Raw genomic sequence first — 19778 nt, 5'->3', positions numbered from 1 at the left:
ACAGTTCCGTAATTGTAATAGTAGCTTGAGAAATATAAGGCTAAGACTAAAAATAAATAATTTTTACCACTGAAAGCAGAGACTGTGGAAGCATTCCTTTTTAGACCTAAGAGTTGTGGAGATAGTGTGCCACCTCTCTAATTGTTCCGTCACTCTAACAATGTTTTTCTAGCAATGGGCAAAATCTCCGATTGTGGACATGCAGTTACCAGTGTCTGGTTGAGGCTATCACAATACAAGCATTAAGACAAAGTTCAGTACCAGAACTTCTAAAGAATGAGATCAATTTTCATTCCAGTGTCCTCAATAATTAAAAGCAAAGGAAAAAAATCAGATCAAGTTTGCATAAGGAGTGAGAAACGACTTCAGGGTCTGGGCCTAAAAAATGAAAACTCTGGGAACAGAATATCTCTTTAAACAATTTGTTGAAGCATGATTGTTTTTGTAGAGATTGTTACTTAAAGAATGATTTTGTGTGTTGTTTAAATTGGCTAAGTTCACAGCAATGCAACAGCAAAAACAAAATTGTTACCAACATATATTACTGGCAAAGCTAGTAGGATCATTTATTATTAAGGTTACCTGTCTCCTCCCATTACAAGACCCTGTTTTCTGCTGCTTATAACTTTACAAACTTTAATTGCTTGGGCTGAAATTTTCTATGCTGTATGTCTGCCTCATGCTCTTTTTCTTCGGGGGTGGGGGACAGAGGCAGAATTTCAGCCAAAATGGTTAAGCTATTCCCAAGAGCAAGGCTAGGGAAATCTACATTTTTCTCATATTAAAATATTCTGGCAACTTTTCTTTGAAAAGCTCCATGTGTTGGAGCAGGGACTTGTCATTTGGCAGGGAGTGGCCTTTGTGTCAGAGAATGTGCTTTTTGCCATCCCCAGGAAAACCTGCCCAAATTTGGCCAAATTAGAAGCCTTTGAAAAAAATCACAGTTCACAGACCCTCAGTAGAGAGAATTCTTAGATTTTTAGCAGCTAAAATCTCTGAAGATTTCATCCTCGCTGCGTATACTTGGATCTCACACAGCTCTTAGTGCTAACCAAACTGCGCATGAGCTATTCCCCACAGAGTGACTGCACATGTGCCATTTCCCCACAGCTCCTGGATATGAAAACACAGCACTGAGCCATCCTCACAGAGCAACTGATATGCTCCAACCCAGGCCTACAGGGGTCAACGCCAGAGTTTCCCTGCAACGGTTCTTCCCAGCTGCTTTGGGCCAAGCACCAGAACTGAGACAGGAACCTTTCTTTCCTGTACTCCCAATGACCCCTCCAAGCTGGTGCACATGCACGGTGGTGGAGGAAGATACTGGACTCAAATGCAGAGGGGACAAAAGGAAAATGGGGGGTGGGGGTGGGAGGGCAGACTGGGACAAGGAGTATGCCAAGATTGGGACTGGAACGGGGGTGAGGGGAGGGGGCCAAGGACAGGGAGCCAGTAGGCGAGGCTAGGACTAGAAGACTATGAGAGAAGGCGGGGGTACGGGGAAAGGAATGTGTAGAAGACACTGAGAGAAGACACAGAGCTAAGAGGAGGAGGAGAAGAGAACTGGGGCTGGCTGAACAGAGAGATTGGGACAAGGAGCCTTCATTCCAGCATATCTGAACTTTTGAGTGCTTTTGTGTGTAATCCATCTATGCACGCACACACGCACCCCCTGCTCTAGGCAGCCAGGTCTTTCAAGAAATAATCAAATATTTGTGATGAGCATTAAAGTGGGAAGATTTACCTCATTTCTATTTACCAAGTTAATGAGCACTTGGCATGAGATCACAGATTTGATCATACCAACAATTTTAAGTTTACCATTATGCCCAGATCTTTGTTATAGGCCACGCTTTATTGATTGTATTTACATTGATGACCTTGCCTTCACTATATTCATGGCAGATAGAAAGGAGGTGTGAATAACACGGCATATCTTCAAACTCACTTGGAGAGATAAATACATGATGTGGATTGCCCATGCCCTGCACATTCAGATACATTTTTAAGATCAGTTACCTTTTGTGATTTGCTGCCATCAGCTGTCGGTTTACAGATCTCCCCAAGATTATCTGACCTGCCTTTTTGTAAAAGTTGGGAACCTGGTGACAATTTTTGGCTTTGGGCAGCAAGACGGGGACTGGTCCTTAGGTGAAAAGTTGTTCTGCACAAAATGTAAGGGTCGGTTTTCACAATAGGAATAGCAGGAAACCCTAAAAAATAAACAGCTTCTATTAACCAAGGTTGCTTAAATTACTTTATTGTTCTAATCAATCTGATCTTGCTCATTTCAAGATGGAGATGACAACTGGTAATAATTTAAGAAAGTAAAATGGCATTTACTCACTGAATAAAATATAATGGGGGAATTATTAGGACTATCTTGCGTTCCTAGAATTTTATAGGTGAACTCAGGCAAGGGTGTGGATCTGTGCAACAGCAGCTCTACTAAAATGGCCAAAAGTGTTTTCCCCAAGAAAATGTTCTCTTTTTCCTTTAAAGGAACACCATTAACTGGAAAATCATTTCCATCTGAAAATGATATCTCTTCTACTGTTCTAGGTGGAGCTGGCCGGAGGGCGACAATTCTGTCTTGCGACACCTTTCGAAATTTTTTTTTCTTCTAGATTGGAATGAAACCATAAGCCTTTCAAATGCTTTCACAAAATGAAATTGAATCAAAAACATCAGGTTTTCAATTTGGGGGCCTTCCTCCTTGCAAGAGTCCACTTTGCACCTCAGAAACCTTCCCAGCAAAAACTTTGTCTGAATCAATACATCTCCGTGAAACATTTTGGCTTTGACAATGCAGCACATTTCAATGAAAAAACATTCAGTTAAAAATGTTTAAGCAAAAATTTCCCCCCTTCCTCTCAACCAGAAGAAAAAGGTGTTTTATACTGGGAATGGCTGGGCCTAGAATCCCTCTCTTTTTGCCAGAGGTCTTTTGCAAAGTTTTCAGAGGAGTCCCAAAGTCAACAACATGTATCTAGACTGATTTTCAAAACTACAACCTGATATTAGGATTCTGGATTTCAGAATTTTTGGCTGTTTTGCTTTTGTCATCAAATACTACAAAACTGTACAGATGGGAAGACATCACACAGACCAAAACCCAAAACCACTAGAAATTACATACATCTACAACAAAATATACTAGCCCCCTATAGCCTCAATTGTATACTAGGGCTTTTTTTTAAAAGCACATGCGGCTAAACTCAGCTCTGACAAGCAGTTGAGTTAAATGGACTTATGCAACCTATACGAGGGCTGAATCTGGCCGACGATGTCCAAGTTTTTACAATGCTTCCAAGTCACACATATGACAACACGATTCTCTAGATAAGCGTGCGCGCACACACTCCCCACCAATGTGGTCTCTTCTCCTCTAACGAAGTAACAATTACCTTTTTTCACCACCTCTGGGAGTCCGTCTAGCTCATACTCTGGCTCGTTCTCATGTAGGGAGATGGCAACCTCATCAGCACCTGACCAAAGGAAAGAGTCATTACCTGTACAAATAACTTTAAGGAGACTCTGGAAAGATGAGTTTAGAATGCAATGATCTCAATCATTCATTTGTTAATTAAGTACATAAGATGTGTGCTTGTGCAACCACAGTAAACTATACCAAATAAAACAAACTAGACATCATGTAAAGGTTACTTTACAGAAGAGATCTCTGTTGATGCCATATTTACTGTCAGGGTGCCAGGTACCCCGATTCTTTGGAATCTGCCCCTGGACACACAATGCATGGGCAACATTAATTCTGGCATTTCCTAACTTTTAAGTGCTTAACATTACCACCTTACCATTATTTTAACAATTTTTGGGTATATAATTGAATATAGCTCGTCTCAGAAATATGGATCTCTTTTTATACCGCTAGTGATTCTGCTTATTGGACACTCATGAATATTTGCTAGCCTAACTTACCCTAGCTAATGGCAGACAAGTTGTAGTATATTTTACACACTGTGGTGACCACTTTAAACTGTTGTCCTATTAGCTCTATACTTAGCCCCTGACAAGTCTTGAAATGACTGAAGCTTGTGATCAATAAAACCCCAATGTATGTGTCTTACAAAACATTTGTTAAAGTTAATAAACTCCAGCACTTCCTGGTCCCAGAAAGCTGCAACTAGTACCAGGCTGATGATAGTTAGAAAATGGAGGAACTGTCTGAAGCATGTTTTTTCAGATGCAAGTAATGGAAATTTCCAGAGACAGGTATAAATCACTATGGAGATAACCAGGTTAGTTCAATCAGGGAGGGTGAGGTGCTCTGCTAGCAGTTGAGGTGTGAACACCAAGGGAGGAGAAACTGCTTCTGTAGTTGCATAGCCATTCACAGTCTTTGTTTAATCCTGATCTGATGGTGTCAAATTTCCAAATGAACTGGAGCTCAGCAGTTTCTCTTTGGAGTCTGGTCCTGAAGTTTTTTTGCTGTAAGATGGCTACCTTTACATCTGCGATTGTGTGGCCAGGGAGGTTGAAGTGTTCTCCTACAGGTTTTTGTATATTGCCATTCCTGATAGCTGATTTGTGTCCATTTATCCTCTTGCGTAGTGACTGTCCAGTTTGGCCAATGTACATAGCAGAGGGGCATTGCTGGCACATGATGCCATATATAACATTGGTGGACGTGCAGGTAAATGAGCCGGTGATGTTGTAGCTGATCTGGTTAGGTCCTGTGATGGTGTTGCTGGTGTAGATATGTGGGCAGAGTTGGCATCGAGGTTTGTTGCATGGCTTGGTTCCTGAGTTAGAGTTGTTATGGTGCGGTGCGTGGTTGCTGGTGAGAATATGCTTAAGGTTGGCTGGTTGTCTGTGGGCGAGGACTGGCCTGCCTCCCAAGGTCTGTGAAAGTGAGGGATCATTGTCCAGGATGGGTTGTAGATCACTGATGATCACTTCAATCTCCCTGGCCACACAATCGCAGGTGTAAAGGTAGCCATCTTACAGCAAAAAAACTTCAGGACCAGACTCCAAAGAGAAACTGCTGAGCTCCAGTTCATTTGCAAATTTGACACCATCAGATCAGGATTAAACAAAGACTGTGAATGGCTATCCAACTACAGAAGCAGTTTCTCCTCCCTTGGTGTTCACACCTCAACTGCTAGCAGAGCACCTCACCCTCCCTGATTGAACTAACCTCGTTATCTCCATACTGATTTATACCTGCCTCTGGAAATTTCCCTTACTTGCATCTGAAGAAGTGAGGTTCTTACCCACGAAAGCTTATGCTTCCTATACTTCTGTCTTCCTATACTTACTATAGTCTTACAGGTGCCACAGGACCCTCTGTTGCTTTTTACAGATTCAGACTAACACGGCTACCCCTCTGATACTTGTCTGAATCATAACACTTTAAGAGTTGCTCCTCTCTCCCTGTCTACAAGCCAGAAGGACACCAAAAGCTGTTTGGAAGGACATATGTATAAACTCTAAAAGATGTCAATTTCTCCATGGTGGATGCTGAACTATCAGCCATCTATACCCAGAATGTGAATTTTCTTTGTTGTGATGGCCAGCAACGGAAAGAACAGACACACTCCAACATTTTACACTCTCATGTCTCAAACAAAGCATTGCAAGAAGTTATACACACCACTCTAATGTTCTTTAAAAAATAGCCTCCCCTTCATCCTAAGGTCATTTTTGATTTCAAAACATAGGCATTGGAAATCTCTATTCATAACATAGAAGGAGACTCTGAAATTTGAGGAGACAGATCTTGGGCCAAATTCTCAGCTGGTGTGAATGGCAGAGCTTCAGAAACTATAATGATTTACACCAGCTGAGGATCTGGCGCCTCATCTGAATCGAACGTAATAATGCATGTTTTGAAAACATATTGTATAAATAAATGCATTAAGGTTAGAAACAGGATCATGATTAAGGCTATGTTTTAGTCTCGGGTATTTTTAGTAAAAGTCATGGACAGGTCACGGGCAATAAACAAAAAGTGACGGACCCATGACCTGTTCATGACTTTTACTAAAAATACTTGTGATTAAATCTTACCTACTGGGAGGGGGGACAATCCTGAAAACTGCTGGAGAGTGGGGGAGAGAGAACAGGGTGACGCTGTTGCTGGGGGGATGCCCAGGATCCCGCTGCCACTAGTCCCAGACTCCTGCTCCAGGGCAGCACCAGGGACCATGCCTAGTGCTGCCGGAGCAACGGCCAGTGCGGCTGGCTCCTGGGCTTCCCCAGCTGATGGGGTGGTCCTGGGATCAGCTGCACCAGCACTGCAAAATTCACAGAGGTCACGGAAACCGTGACTTCCATGAATGATTTGCAGCCTTATAATAACATTCTAGTAGAGCATTTCCTTCTTAAACTACCCCATACTTGGCTTTTGCTCCTTTAATGGAGCACCATGTTCAGCAATTTGTTTCTGCTGAATTTTTTTTCCTTCTCTAGCTGCTTACAGGATTTCATCCACGTCTTCATTTTACTGCAAGCAAATCCATTTTGCTTCTTCAGTTGAATTGAAGACTTCTGATTGTCCAACTATAAAATAAAAAATTGTTTGTAGTTGCTAATAGGAAACTTCATTCTTCTGTATAAGCATTATACTCTCACTAATGGCATCTCACCTGTCATTGAAAGTTCAGTGCAACTAAAAAACCAGACAAAAGTTATAATATGCATTTGTATAATAGATTCACTTAGTAATATACAATTGAATTATAGCAGCTTCTAATTCCAACAGAGAAACATAAAAGTCATGTTTATTGGAAAGCTACATGTGTGTAGATTTCCTTGATAGAGAAATAATAATCTAAGTAGAATATTCAAAACAACCAAAGTGGAGTGAGCACTGTAACTCAGTGCCTGCTTGCCACACTGTGCTACGTGATTGCTTTTTCATGTGTTTATTTCTGAAGCGAGAGCACAGAACTACAGTCCGTCATTCACCACAAATGGAAGTAGAAAAAGACTGCAGGCTAGAAAATGCAGAGGGAATTGATAAGAAGAAATTCACCTAGATGGACAGGTTTAAAAACTAAAAACGCCTATCTAAATTATTAGCAAAAATAGTGCTGTCATAAGAAGAATCACTTAATTAATAATTTAGATGGAAATTCTGCATACATCAGAACTGATATGCTCTCACAAGTTGCGTGTGACATAATGAGGTAGTAGAAGCAGTTTAAAGACAATAGGGGCACGTCTACAGTGGGAAGTTTCACAAGGTATTAATTAATGTGTTCATTAACATGATGTTACAACATGCAGTATAGACACTGCGCTGTTATGTTTAATATCACATCAGTCAGTTATGGTTAATCTTAGGGGCAGAGTGAAAAGACATTAGACTAGATATTAAAAAGGACACAAATAAATATTTTGGCTCTTAAAAGCTTAAGTATGAAATGCCTTATTAAACTATATGAAAAACTTATGTTTGTTTCTAGTAAGTCTACTTTTTCTTCTTCTAAAGCCTTGTTAATGTCCTTAAGGGTTCCATTTTCGAGTTGTAGCTCCTGGACTGAATCCTGGAGCAATTTATTGTTGCTTTTTAAATGCTGAAGCTCGGCTTCTTGTGCTTCCAATTCTGTTTTCTGAGACAAACTCTTATCTATAGTAATAAAAAAAAATTAAGTGGTTAATTTGTGAAAGCAAACTATGTCAAATATGCAATATTAGCTTTTATGGGTAACAGTATAAACTGGCAATATTGACCATTTTCAATTTTTCACCTATCAATAAATTTTCTTAGTATTTCAGAAAATAATTACGTATGTGTTCTAAAACTGCCTTTATTCCCAAACCATGACATTGTATAGCATTGCCAGAATTCAGTTTTGCAGAAAGAACATACTGCTAGTCAAATCGCTCTATGCTTCACAATTGTAACTCTGTTTCTACAGCCCATCGTCACTGAGGTCTGATGGCTTGTACTCTGAAACTCATGGTTGACAGGTAACAGTATCAATGGCTAGATAAAGAATTTTGGTGCCCTATTTGTCCATTTTCCTGTCGTCAAAATCCAGAATATATAAAAATGATCAAGGTGTTTGATGGACTGATGTATGGAGTAAAATTAAGAGAGACAGACAATACAAGAGATTTCCTGTATTGCAAAGAGAATTCTATTGAATAACACCAACTTACCATATAAAACAAGACTACGCATTTCCTTCCTACAGGACAAGGAAAATTCAATGTCTCCAAGACCCAGAACTTGGTGAGAAAGAGGGGCACAGAGAGGGGAAGGGAAATGATAGCAATCAACAGATATTTGAACTATGTCAACACATAGGATGGAGAAGGATTATTTAGGGTGGTGATTCAAAGGGGAGTGTAGCGGGGCAATTGCCCGCTCTAGCCCTGAAGGGATTGGAACAACCCTGCAGAGGGCTGTGGCTGGGGAAAGCAGCAAGCCTGGGCTGATTGGGGAGGCAGCTACAGCTGGGCCATGCCCCCATCAGGCCACAGCTGGCCCTTATAAAAGGGCTGTGAGCCAAACACTCAGTCAATCTTCCTCTAGCTCTGAAGGGAGAGGGACCTAGCTGTTGGGGAAGCTAAGGGTACTGGAATGAAGCAGGGCTAGGGAAAGGCCAGAGGAGCTGGGGAGCTCCAGGCTGACAACTTGTCCAAGGCCCAGAGAGGTACTGAGTTGTAGGGAAAGGCAGCAGGTCCAAAGTCCCCTGCCAATGATGAGTGGCCATTACAGACTGCAGCCGGCCCTAGTGAAACAGGGCTAGAGGGTGACTGGCAGTAGCCACTGAGGCAAGGTGGAGGATAGGGGGTGGGGATTCCCCTGGGTGGGAATCCCTAGATAGTGGATTACTGCTGGGGGCAGGACCCTGACAGGGGAGGACACCAGGGTCCGGGAGGGACACGGGGGCTAATGTCGAGCAGGATGGTGACCATCAGAGGGTGCTCTGGCTAGAAATGAGCTAAGTCCCTGGGTGACCAGAAGGAGGCGCTGCAGGGGTGAGTCCCACTCCATTACAAGGGGGAAAAGGTATAACTAGAAAGGATAATCAGAGACTTCTTAGAGAGGAAGAACTGTCTGGGGGTTAAGGGTGACAGTCTAGGACTCTGGGCACCCACATTCAGTTATGTTTCAATTAGGACAAGTTATTGTTGGTTGCAGTGAAGAGCTACAGCACAAACATCTTCTGACTTATTTTTTTGTTCATAATTATTCCCTCCAGAAAACTGAGAGAATGCTCCCATTTGACACCTTAAGAACCACAGATAAAACTGGGAGGGATTGCAACTACTTTGGAGGACAGGGTCATAATTCAAAATGATCTGGACAAATTGGAGAAATGGTCTGAGTTAAACAGGATGAAGTTTAACAAAGACAAATGCAAAGTGCTCCACTTAGGAAGGAAAAATCAATTTCACACATACAGAATGGGAAAAGACTGTCTAGGTAGGAGTACGGCAGAAAGGGATCTAGGAGTTATAGTGGACCACAAGCTAAATATGAGTCAACAGTGTGATGCTGTTGCAAAAAAAGCAAACATGATTCTGGGATGAATTAACAGGTGTGTTGTGAGCAAGACACGAGAAGTCATTCTTCCGCTCTACTCTGCTCTGGTTAGGCCTCAGCTGGAGTATTGTGTCCAGTTCTGGGCGCCGCATTTTAAAAAAGATGTGGAGAAATTGGAAAGGGTCCAAAGAAGAGCAACAAGAATGATTAAAGGTCTTGAGAACATGACCTATGAAGGAAGGCTGAAAGAATTGGGTTTGTTTAGTTTGGAAAAGAGAAGACTGAGAGGGGACATGATAGCAGTTTACAGGTATCTAAAAGGGTGTCATAAGGAGGAGGGAGAGAACTTGTTCACCTTAGCCTCTAAGGATAGAACCAGAAACAATGGGTTTAAACTGCAGCAAGGGAGGTCTAGGTTGGACATTAGGAAAAAGTTCCTAACTGTCAGGGTGGTTAAACACTGGAACAAATTGCCTAGGGAGGTTGTGGAATCTCCGTCTCTGGAGATATTTAAGAGTAGGTTAGATAAATGTCTATCAGGGATGGTCTAGACAGTATTTGGTCCTGCCATGCGGGCAGGGGACTGGACTCGATGACCTCTCGAGGTCCCTTCCAGTCCTATAATCTATGAATGAATCTATGAAAAAGATAGCGAAAGCAAGAAAATGGACTTAGAAGGCATTACATTTTCTTAGCTAGCCGAAAGTGTTGCCACTTGCCAAGAATAAGATCAAAATGCAAAGCAGTTATTTGGATGGCCTCATGGATTGGCAAGTGCAGAAATACTGATTAAAATGGGAGCAGGACTAGGTCCATAAATTTAATTTTGAAATCTCATTAAGTGAGGTTAGACTTCTACAGCGATAAGTGGGAGCAGTCTCCTTCTTTACAATGGCTAGTTAGCAGAATTACCTGTTCTCTTAAACCTCAGTCTGCAAAATGCATTTTCCCAACCAGATAGACAAATGTAGGGAAAAGTCAAATTAGGGCTCGGCGGGTAACATTTCATCACGTTTTAGCTTGATGGAGTCCATATACAAGCTAAAGGATAATAGTTTGAGGTATATTTGTTTGCTTGGGATTTTAAAACACAGGAGCACATTGTAGTATTTAATTTGCTGACCATATAGTTTTGTTTGGGACATATTTATTCCTCCTTTTTAATTGCTTTAAAACCACATAATTTTATGAGCTAGTATATTTGTATAAAGAAGTTCCATCTCAGTTTGGAAAGAGAATTGCGTGTATTAGCTGAAAGTTAATTTAACTATATCACACAGTGGGAACTTATTATTTCTTGGGGACGCTTCAAATCACCATTTATAATGAAGTTTACAGATCTCCCACACTGAAGTAATAGTTTGTAACGGGATTTAAATAGGTAGAAATGTGTCACTCACTTTTCATCTCTTCAGCATCCTTCTGGGTCTCTTTTAGAAGGTGTTGGGCTATTTTTAGTGCTTCTTCCAGCTGATGGATTTTTTGTGTTTTTTCATCAGACTGGCAGCAAAGACGGTTTTTTTCCTTCTTCATTTCCTACAACAAAACATTAGTTACAAAACAGTCGATTAAGTCAATAAACTGAGAGTAGTGTGATGTGGCATACTACCCCTCTGAGTCCCATGAAGACTCTGGAAAGTTGGGCCTTGGTTTCTAAGCACTTACATGATTTAGGAACACAAACTGCACTCTTGGCAATCCTCAGAGGGCAGACAATCCTTTTGGGACATCCCCCAGCTGGCACAGATCACAGCAGTACTTAGCTGGCTCAGGATATGGAACCAGGGAGCTGCAACCAGTTCCCTGTTGCCTGCCCATAGCAGATCTTGACACAGGATAGAAGTCACCCAAAGAACATGAATAAAACCGTTGCTGCTTCTAGTTATTTTCCTTTTGTTTCACAACCTCCTAGTCCAAAATATCCAACTGTTATATCGAGAAACACACAGACGCACACACACACTCTATCATCAATCATTCTAAAATACACAGTTGTCAAGAGACAAAATTTTTAGACAATGCTGATGTATGACAAATGTCTCAAAGCTGCAGGAATTCTGAGCTTCCTGTGTTCAAAATACCAATGAAATTCAAGGGGTTTAAATGGCCCGCCCCTCTTGCTGTGACTCAGCACAAGTGGCTCTGATTAAGAAGCATTCAACAAAAATCTGGAACCAACAACCTAACATAGCTGCAAAAAAATCCCATGCTCTGATGCTGGACTTTCACAAAACCATTTACAAGACATGCATTCTCCCACCTTCATGTACATCCCATCCCATCATTTGCAATTACAATTTGGCCTCAATCACATAGGCCATCATTAACTCTTGCTTGAATAATCAAAATCCAATGTATTTAGACTCGAAAGCATCTGCCCTGAAAAATCTGCAACAGTTACAGAACACAGCAGCACACCTCCTCAGTAATACAGGTTCACTTGAGTACATCAGTCCTATGTTTCACTCACTCCGCTGATTCCCCAACAGAACACTCAATCAAATCTGTCTTTATTTTTGAAGTTATAAAGAACATGGGCCCAAAATACCATCTTACTCTCTCAGACTTCAGTAGCTGTGTTCCTTGGGAACAACTGTCTACACATCAGAAGTAAAACTAGCACATGCAGGAGACAGGGCTTTTTCAGGAGCTGGCCCAATACTATGAAATTCACTCCTGCAAAAACTTAGAATGACAACTAACATGACCATTTTTCATATTTACACTCGCCCCACCCCACCCCACCCACACACCCTTTACCTTCTGGGACAATGGCTTTCAACCTCTTTTCGATTTGCGGACCTTAGAAAATTTCAAATGGAGGCGCAGACCTCTTTGGAAATCTTAGACATAGTCTGTGGATCCCCACAGACCACGGGTTGAAAACCACTGTTCCGTTGTAACGACAACCTTTCGAGGACCCCTTAGACAGTCTGCAAACTCCCAAGGGTCTGTGGACCAGCGGTTGAAAACCACTGCTCTGGGGGATATGGGAGAAATAGAAACCTCAAATAACAGATGCTAGTCACCTTAATTATTCTTAACTCTGGAAAGCATTCAGATACACCAGCAATATAAGAACTTAAAAAAAAAAATCTCGGATGTTGCTTCTATGACTATTCTGACTTCTCTTTCCTTTCATTTTCCTTCTAATTCCAAATTAAAAGGAAAATCTTTTAATCTACAATCAAGGTTTTTTTTTTTAATCAAAATTTACAGCCAAATCCTTTTCATGTAAATTGGAATAACTTTATTGATTTCAATGGAGCTATGCTGATATATTCCAGGTCAGGATCTGGCTTCATAGTTAGAATTTTGATGATAATGCTAGTCTATAGTGCTTGAAAAAGTAAAAATGTACAAATCATTTTGGGGATTTTCTCTTGCTTTAAATTGATTGTGTGACCAAAAAAGTACCCATTCCTCCATGAAATCTTATACTTAGGAAGCAGCTAATGATTCTAGAATTTCCAAATGAACTCAACCCGATATTTTATATATTTTATTTTTAGGACTAAACAAAGAGTCTTTTGAACCATACGACATAATTAGATTAGAGAAATAATTCCATATGAACTGTAACCCTATCTGTAGTATAGCTGGTGCAAAATAATTTTTTGAAACCCTGACCATACAACTAATTTTGTGCCTGGGGTCAGTCCACATGGAATCAATTGCAAAAACTGCAAGATCAGGGCCTTATTTTGTATCACATCTATAGGTCTTGTGACAGGGTCGGGCCAGAGGGCTACAGGAGAGTGATCCTATTGGGATCCAGGAAGTGGGCGGGCCAAAGCCTGCCCACTGCTAAAAGATCCCCCCAGCCTTAGCGGGGGATCCACAAGACCTGGAAACCAAGTGATTTTGGGGGACAACTAATGAAATAACAGGGACAGGAGTGCGGTCAAAGGGTCCGAAGGGAACCTGAATGGGAATGGGAACTGAGCAGAGAACCCCGGACAGCGCCCACTGCTCCTCGAAGGCGTCAAGGGAGTCAGTGGACGCCGCCCAGAGGAACTCTGCCCGGATGCATGAATGGACGGAGGATCAGAAAGAGGCCCCACAGTCACAGGAGACTCCATCCGCCAACCTCCTCTCCCTGGTTTTATAGATGGCCATTTTAGCCAGGACCAAGAGGAGGTTGACAAGGAGGTCCCAAGACTTTGTGGGGCCACGGATAGAGAGTGCATAAATAAGGAGGTGAGGGGAAAAGTGCAGCCAGAAACGCAACAGGATATCTGTGAGGACCCGGAATAGGGGCTGCAGCCTGGCGTACTCCAGGTAAACGTGCGCCACGGTCTCCCTCACGCCACAGAAGAGGCAGGTGTCCTGGGACGGGGGTGAACCGCGCCAAGTACATGCCCGTACTCATGGCCCCATGAAGCAGCTGCCAACTGACATCCCCGGCAGGCCTTGGGAGCAGGGTGGAGTATAGGCTGGCCCACCGGGGCTCCTCACCCTCTAGAAGTGGCAGGAGGTCCCGCCACTTTGTGTCGGGGTCTGACACGAGAGTGAGGAAGTGCAGGGTGTGGAGCACGAGCGTGTATAGATGTTTCCTTAGCACAGTCTGGAAAGAACCAAGTCAAGTAGCCGGCTTATGGTGAAAGGGCGGGGAGGCCGTTTGGGTCCACAGGGAAGGGGCCCGCTACAGGAGAGTGAGAGAAGGCAGATATATGAGCCCCAGATTAAGCAGGTCCCTTTTCCCTGGGTAAGATAACGGGGCAGTTTCAGAAAAATCAGGAATTTTCTGAAACCAATTAAGGCAGGCAGGCTAATTAGACCACCTGGAGCCAATTAAGAAGCTGCTAGAATCAATTAAGATAGGCAGGCTAATCAGGGCACCTGGTTTAAAAAGGACCTCACTTCAGTCAGTGAAGAGTGCGCAAGGAGCTGAGAGTGAGAGGGCGTGCTGCTGGAAGACCGAGGAGTACAAATGCTATCTGGCATCAGGAGGAAAGTCCTGTAGTGAGGATAAAGAAGGTGTTGGGAGGAGGCTATGGGGAAGTAGCGCAGGGAGTTGTAGCTGTCACACAGGTGTTACATGAAACTCTGTAGACAGCTGCGATCCACAGGGCCCTGGGCTGAAACCCAGAGTAGAGGGCAGGCCCAGGTTCCCCCCTCTCCCTTCCCCCTATTGGATATAAGAGGAGTCAGGGTGACCAGACAGCAAGTGTCAAAAATCGGGACAGGGGGTGGGGGGTAATAGGAGCCTAGATAAGAAAAAGACCCAAAAATCGGGACTGTCCCTATAAAATCGGGACATCTGGTCACCCTAAGAGGAGTTGACTTGGACTGTGAGTCCCACCAGAGGGGAAGGTCCCTGGCCTGTCCCCCTGACCCAAGGTGGGTCAGCAGAGACTGCGGGGATTGTTCTCCTTCCTTTTCCCCATGCTGGCCAGTGATGAGGTTAGCTGAATGAACGGCAGGTTTGAGCCACAAAAGTGTCCAAGCTGAGGGCTGCCATGAATCTCTGAGGTGAGCAAATCCGCCAATAAGCGCAGGGCTCACCAAGGCAGAGGAGGAACATTGTCACAGTCTTAAGATGGTCCAAAAAAGGACAGCCAGATTAAGACAGTATCGAAACACAACTTCTGGTGGAAATACACTATTCTCCAACACACAGCTTGCAGAGTTCCCCTGTGAGTCAGTAAGGCCTACATGGCACCAGTTCTTACTGATTTCCAGTTTAAATTCTTAATTATTCCAGTTGCCCCTCTGATTTCTTTACCTCAAAGTTTCTCCTCAACTCATTTTCCTTTGACTGGCTTGCCAGTAAAGCCTCTTCTGCTCTGCACAGCCTCTCTGTAAGCTCATTGGAGTTGTTTTCCAAATGATGATTCACTGCTATTGCCTATGAGGAAAACACATCACATTTTATTTGTAGTCATATTTAATCTATTTAAAAAAATTAAAAATTCCTGATGTCCCTTTAAATGATGAGCTCCAAAGATACGTTATAAAACAAAGCAAAAAGAATAAGCTATGTTCTGCTTCCTCTTACAGAAAGAGAACTTTGGAGTAACTGTTGACTTCTGCGTTGTATAACTAAGAGCAGAATTTGGCCCTAATCCTTGAAACTCAGCATGAGGGCTTTAAAAAAGTACAATTAAAAATAGGCCAGATATCTGAAAAATCCATCCTCCTTTCACTGTCCAGTCCCAGGTTCTAGATTCTGTATCATACCAAAAACAGTACATGTTAAGGTAACACAAATCTTTAACTCAAGACTGGGCAAGGATATGAAAAATATTTTCAGGCACATTTTCAAGTATATAGTTGTAATGTATAAATATATTCATAATTTAAGCAATATTTATAGTACAGTCTGTTAATCATTGGGAATCCTAACCAGAGCTTTCTTTTAAGTTCAATCATAAGGGCAGCAGATTTAACACTTGCTCTCAATTTTTTTTAACGTAACGTATTTTGTCAAAGCAAGCACCTATTAGGTTTAGAAGATGCTTCCCCATTCCCACTCAGTCCTCAACTGCTCATTTGAGAGGTAACGTTTAGGTGTTGGACTGATGATCAGCTATCACCAAATATGCCATTGAACAGCCAACAAACAGAAAGGATCAATACCAAACTAGACTCAGTTCTGTACAATCCAAATGTCGGAGAAAAACACAGTTCTCACTTTTTGTTTGGGTACAGCAAGTCAGATGCTTTATTTCTCTCACACAAATATCAAGAGATTGACAAATTACTCTACCTTTTCCACTTACTATATATTCAAGGAATAGGTTACATGTTCTTAAAAACCAGTATTTGTACACCTTAATTCCCTGTATTTATGGACCAACAAAGACATTCAGCTTGCACCTCTGTCTCCAGAACTACATTCTTCGGAGGAAAGGGAAATTAGTGTAGTGCTATGCTCAATCTTAAATTTATCACCTGACTTTATATCGCTATCTAAACCAGGAAGTTAACAAGACCATAACTGTGACACCACCAAATTCTACCTGGTTTTCAACCTTTTTAATCTGTATTATATCTGTCATAAGAGCTCTATAGTACTCCAAATTAAAAAGGAAGTAAATTTATTACCAACATCAAGAGAGAAAAAAATGAGAATGAAATAATTTCGTTCCATTCTAGAAAGGAGTACGCTTTTCTGGATAAAAACTTTTAGACATCCAAGTTTCAGTATGAATCGAGTGTTTCAAGAGTAAACATGGAAAGAAGAGTATGTGTAGTGGTTAGTATTTTCTCCGCTGTAGAAAATGTTTGATTAATGTGCTCACACAGCTAGGATGACACATAGCTATGCCGGACAGCTATCGTGGACAAATTTAGAACCTCTGTATTAAGTCAGTGTAGACCATGTGTATCAAAAATAAAAAAGCAGTTTTCTATTAGAGAGTGTGGGTAGAAAAGAAGCAGTGCTCAAATCCGAACAAGTCTAAAGGGAAGGGTTCCAGGGCATTACCCCCAAACTGCCTTTGGGCCCATCTGCTACCTCAGTTTACCTTCAATCTTGCATCAAACCAGCTATCACATGTGGCGATTTTACAGTAGTGCTCTCTTCCAGTTTGGTTTATTATCATAACACAACACTCAAACATACCCTTACCAGCCTCAATTATTCTTTTCCGATTATAAGGCCTCAAGTTTTTCCAGGTTTTTATCAGAACATGCCCATCCCTGCAGTCCAGCCCCTCCCTTAGCTGGGATTTCTGCATCCTGCAGGTCCATCAATGGAGGCTTATCCCTGCACAGTTTCCAGTTCCTTGTAAATCTCTTCCCCCCAAAATCTTCTGCCTTAGAGTTCTGGAAAATTGTCACCTGTCCACTTCACAGGCTCTCTGCCTGGGAACTAAGGAGAGAGAGTGTCTCTCTGAACTTTTGGGGCGTGGGGGGGGGTCTCTCTCTTGAATGACTACAGGCTGCCATGCATCTAAACCAGCAGGCCTGGTTTAGATGCATGCTTCTGTCACATGACCCTTGTATTCATTCCCATCATACAGGGAGATGGGCTAAACCTGAGAAAAAGTGCAGCTGTGCCCCAGTCTTTGAATGGACCAGCTCACCCTGTGACAGGAACATAGCGCAGCTTGCTCTCACCTGTGATGTATTTAGTTGCACTTAAATATTAGTCACGTATAGATCTTTAAACACAAAAAAAGAGGACAGTTAAAATTTTACATAAAATAAAAACTCAGCATCACCACTTCCATTTGAATAGTTGAGATATTAAAAATCCTACGTTGTCAAGTTCTGCCCGTAGACCATCGTAATCGTTCTTGGCTTGCTGCAAGTCCTGGTTGAGTTTCATCTCCTTGCACTGCTGAGCCACTGTCTGTAAGGCACGGAGCTGACGTAATACTTCCTAGAAATGTAGAAGATGGGGGAGGGGGAGGGCGGAGGGAGAAACACACTCCTGTTACATGTTTCTAGTCAAGTTACTATAACTATTAACACTGGAAAACACGGGGGAGGGACTGTAAATAGTCTCTGTAAATAGTTACTAATTACACTAAAGCCCTCTCTTACAGAAGCAAAAAGAGTTTAAAACCCATTTTTAAGTAAAGCCTAAATTCGGTTATGGCCACTAATGGCCAGGACTCAGTTTGGCCAATCAGAGTAGCCTACTGAATCTGTTACACCAACACAGGTGGATCAAAAAAATACTAGCAAATAATGGAATGAAGCTTATGTATCAATTCAAAAGTAGATCTCCATAACAACATTGAGCATTACAACTAAGCAACCAGACTAATCCCCAATAATCATGATCCTTTGGGGGGAAAATTCCCTTCTTTGCTATGATTACATGTTTAACTTACTGCTGTAAAAATGTTTTTTGTGAGGAAACTGCCTTAGTTTTTTTCAATTTGACTTAACATAAGACTGAGTAGCAACAGAAGTTTGGTAGAGGGGCATTCACTCCTCCCGCCTCAGTTCTGGGGGAGCAGAACTTCACTAATGCACACCTCCTAAGATCCTTAGGAATCTAGCCCATCTCCTGTAATTTTTAGGAGATGCAAAGTAGATATCCATCCAGGTATAATTAGTTTTTGAGGCTTCTTCCCAGCCCCACGGTCCTTATGGTTGGGGCTCTACATGAATTTGAGAGGGAATTTATGTTGGGGAATAGGGCTATGAGGGGCACAGGACTTTTAGTAGAGGGTGTTGAGGTTGGTAAGGAAAAGAGAGAGCTAAGTGGGGGAGCAGAAAGTGGAGGAAGATAGGGAAGGGAAAGCACTAGTGGCGTCTCCTGGCAACAAACCTCTCTGCCAAACTTCTCTTGGCAGCAGTTGCAGGACTCCCCTCTAACAAATCATAGCAGGTTTGTCAGATGGAGAAGGTAGTGAAGTGCTAGTGCTTCCCCTCTGCTTTCTCCTAAGCACCCTCCTATCCTCCAGCAAGACACCTGCTCCATCCCATGTCCTCAAGTACCCCCACAGCCTGTTCCCACTCTCATTGCCAGCCAGAGACCCATCCTATGAAGTCCCCAACCCTCTTGGATCCCGGTGATCCACTTCCCCAAATCTTTATGTCTCCCCCACTTTCACCCAGCCCCTCTGCCCTCAGACCCTTTCCAAAGGCCCACTCCTACCCTGGGCTGGCCTGCCAGGAGCAGAAGAATGCAGGTGGCGAGGGTCACACTCAGGAATAAGTGAGCCAATTACTAGCAAAATGTTCACACTTTTTTCTGATTTTTTTATCATCTAACTATAAATTAGAGGTGAACAAATTGGTAGCCTGCCTGCCCGGCCTACCTTGAAGAATTACGGATTCACTTCCTCTTACCAAGTTATAACCACCAGACTACTATTATCAACAGCTAGGGAACATGGCTTTAGTCAATTTAATTTGTGGTAGGCCAATAAATTGTTTCACTAACAAATGCAGATCCATCCAGCTGCCAAACTAAAAGAAAAGAAAAAATCCAAATAAAAGTAGCAAGGGAGAGTGTGACAAAGGAGAAAAAAAAATAAAAGAGGGAAGATCAGAGTGGAGATACTTAAAATATTTTCCCACTAACTTTCCCTCAATTTGAATATGAGCTACTAAAGTTTGCCCCTTAGTAGCAAAATCAGAATATCATATTACAAAAAAGTTATTTTCTTTACACTAACTGGTTTCTTTTGAGCTGTTTTGGCTACATGGATCCTGCTCTAGGTATGCATGTGCCCCATGTGCATGAGATTGGGTTCTTTTGGGTTGACAGTGCACAGTGTAGCATCAGCAGGTATCTTAATATACACGCACACACACACACACACCCCCCTCACACACACATAACACTGTGGGCAAAGCAGGCCCAGCCACTTCTCAGTTTCTTTGCCAATACAGAATCCCAAAACTA

General features: G+C 42.3%; 2 protein-coding genes across 6 annotated transcripts in view; one reads left to right on the top strand and one right to left on the bottom strand.

Moving 5' to 3' along the window:
- LOC135982473 (centromere protein F-like) overlaps window positions 1-19778 on the top strand; it is a 240687-nt gene that overhangs the window by 115721 nt on the left and 105188 nt on the right. The window lies entirely within an intron of this gene.
- LOC135982472 (centromere protein F-like) overlaps window positions 1884-19778 on the bottom strand; it is a 78758-nt gene continuing 60863 nt past the window's right edge. For 2 of the 3 annotated variants that reach the window (XM_065589357.1, XM_065589356.1), the window contains 2 exons: window positions 17673-17795; window positions 10663-10999 (listed from right to left, as the gene is read on the bottom strand). Coding sequence is in view for 1 of the 3 variants with exons in the window: in XM_065589355.1 (XP_065445427.1) it covers window positions 1945-2213; window positions 3408-3488; window positions 6441-6522; window positions 7440-7594; window positions 10864-10999; window positions 17673-17795 (846 nt within the window). In the remaining 2 variants the exon portion in view is untranslated. Of the gene's footprint in view, window positions 2214-3407; window positions 3489-6440; window positions 6523-7439; window positions 7595-10662; window positions 11000-17672; window positions 17796-19778 lie in introns of those variants that run through there. The other variant, XM_065589355.1, reaches the window with a different exon arrangement.

This window comes from Chrysemys picta, chromosome 3 (genome assembly GCF_011386835.1).
Source record: "Chrysemys picta bellii isolate R12L10 chromosome 3, ASM1138683v2, whole genome shotgun sequence".
Classification (NCBI taxonomy): Eukaryota; Metazoa; Chordata; order Testudines; family Emydidae; genus Chrysemys; species Chrysemys picta.
Note: the sequence above shows the minus strand (reverse complement) of the source record. Positions and strands in the feature narration are given on the sequence as shown.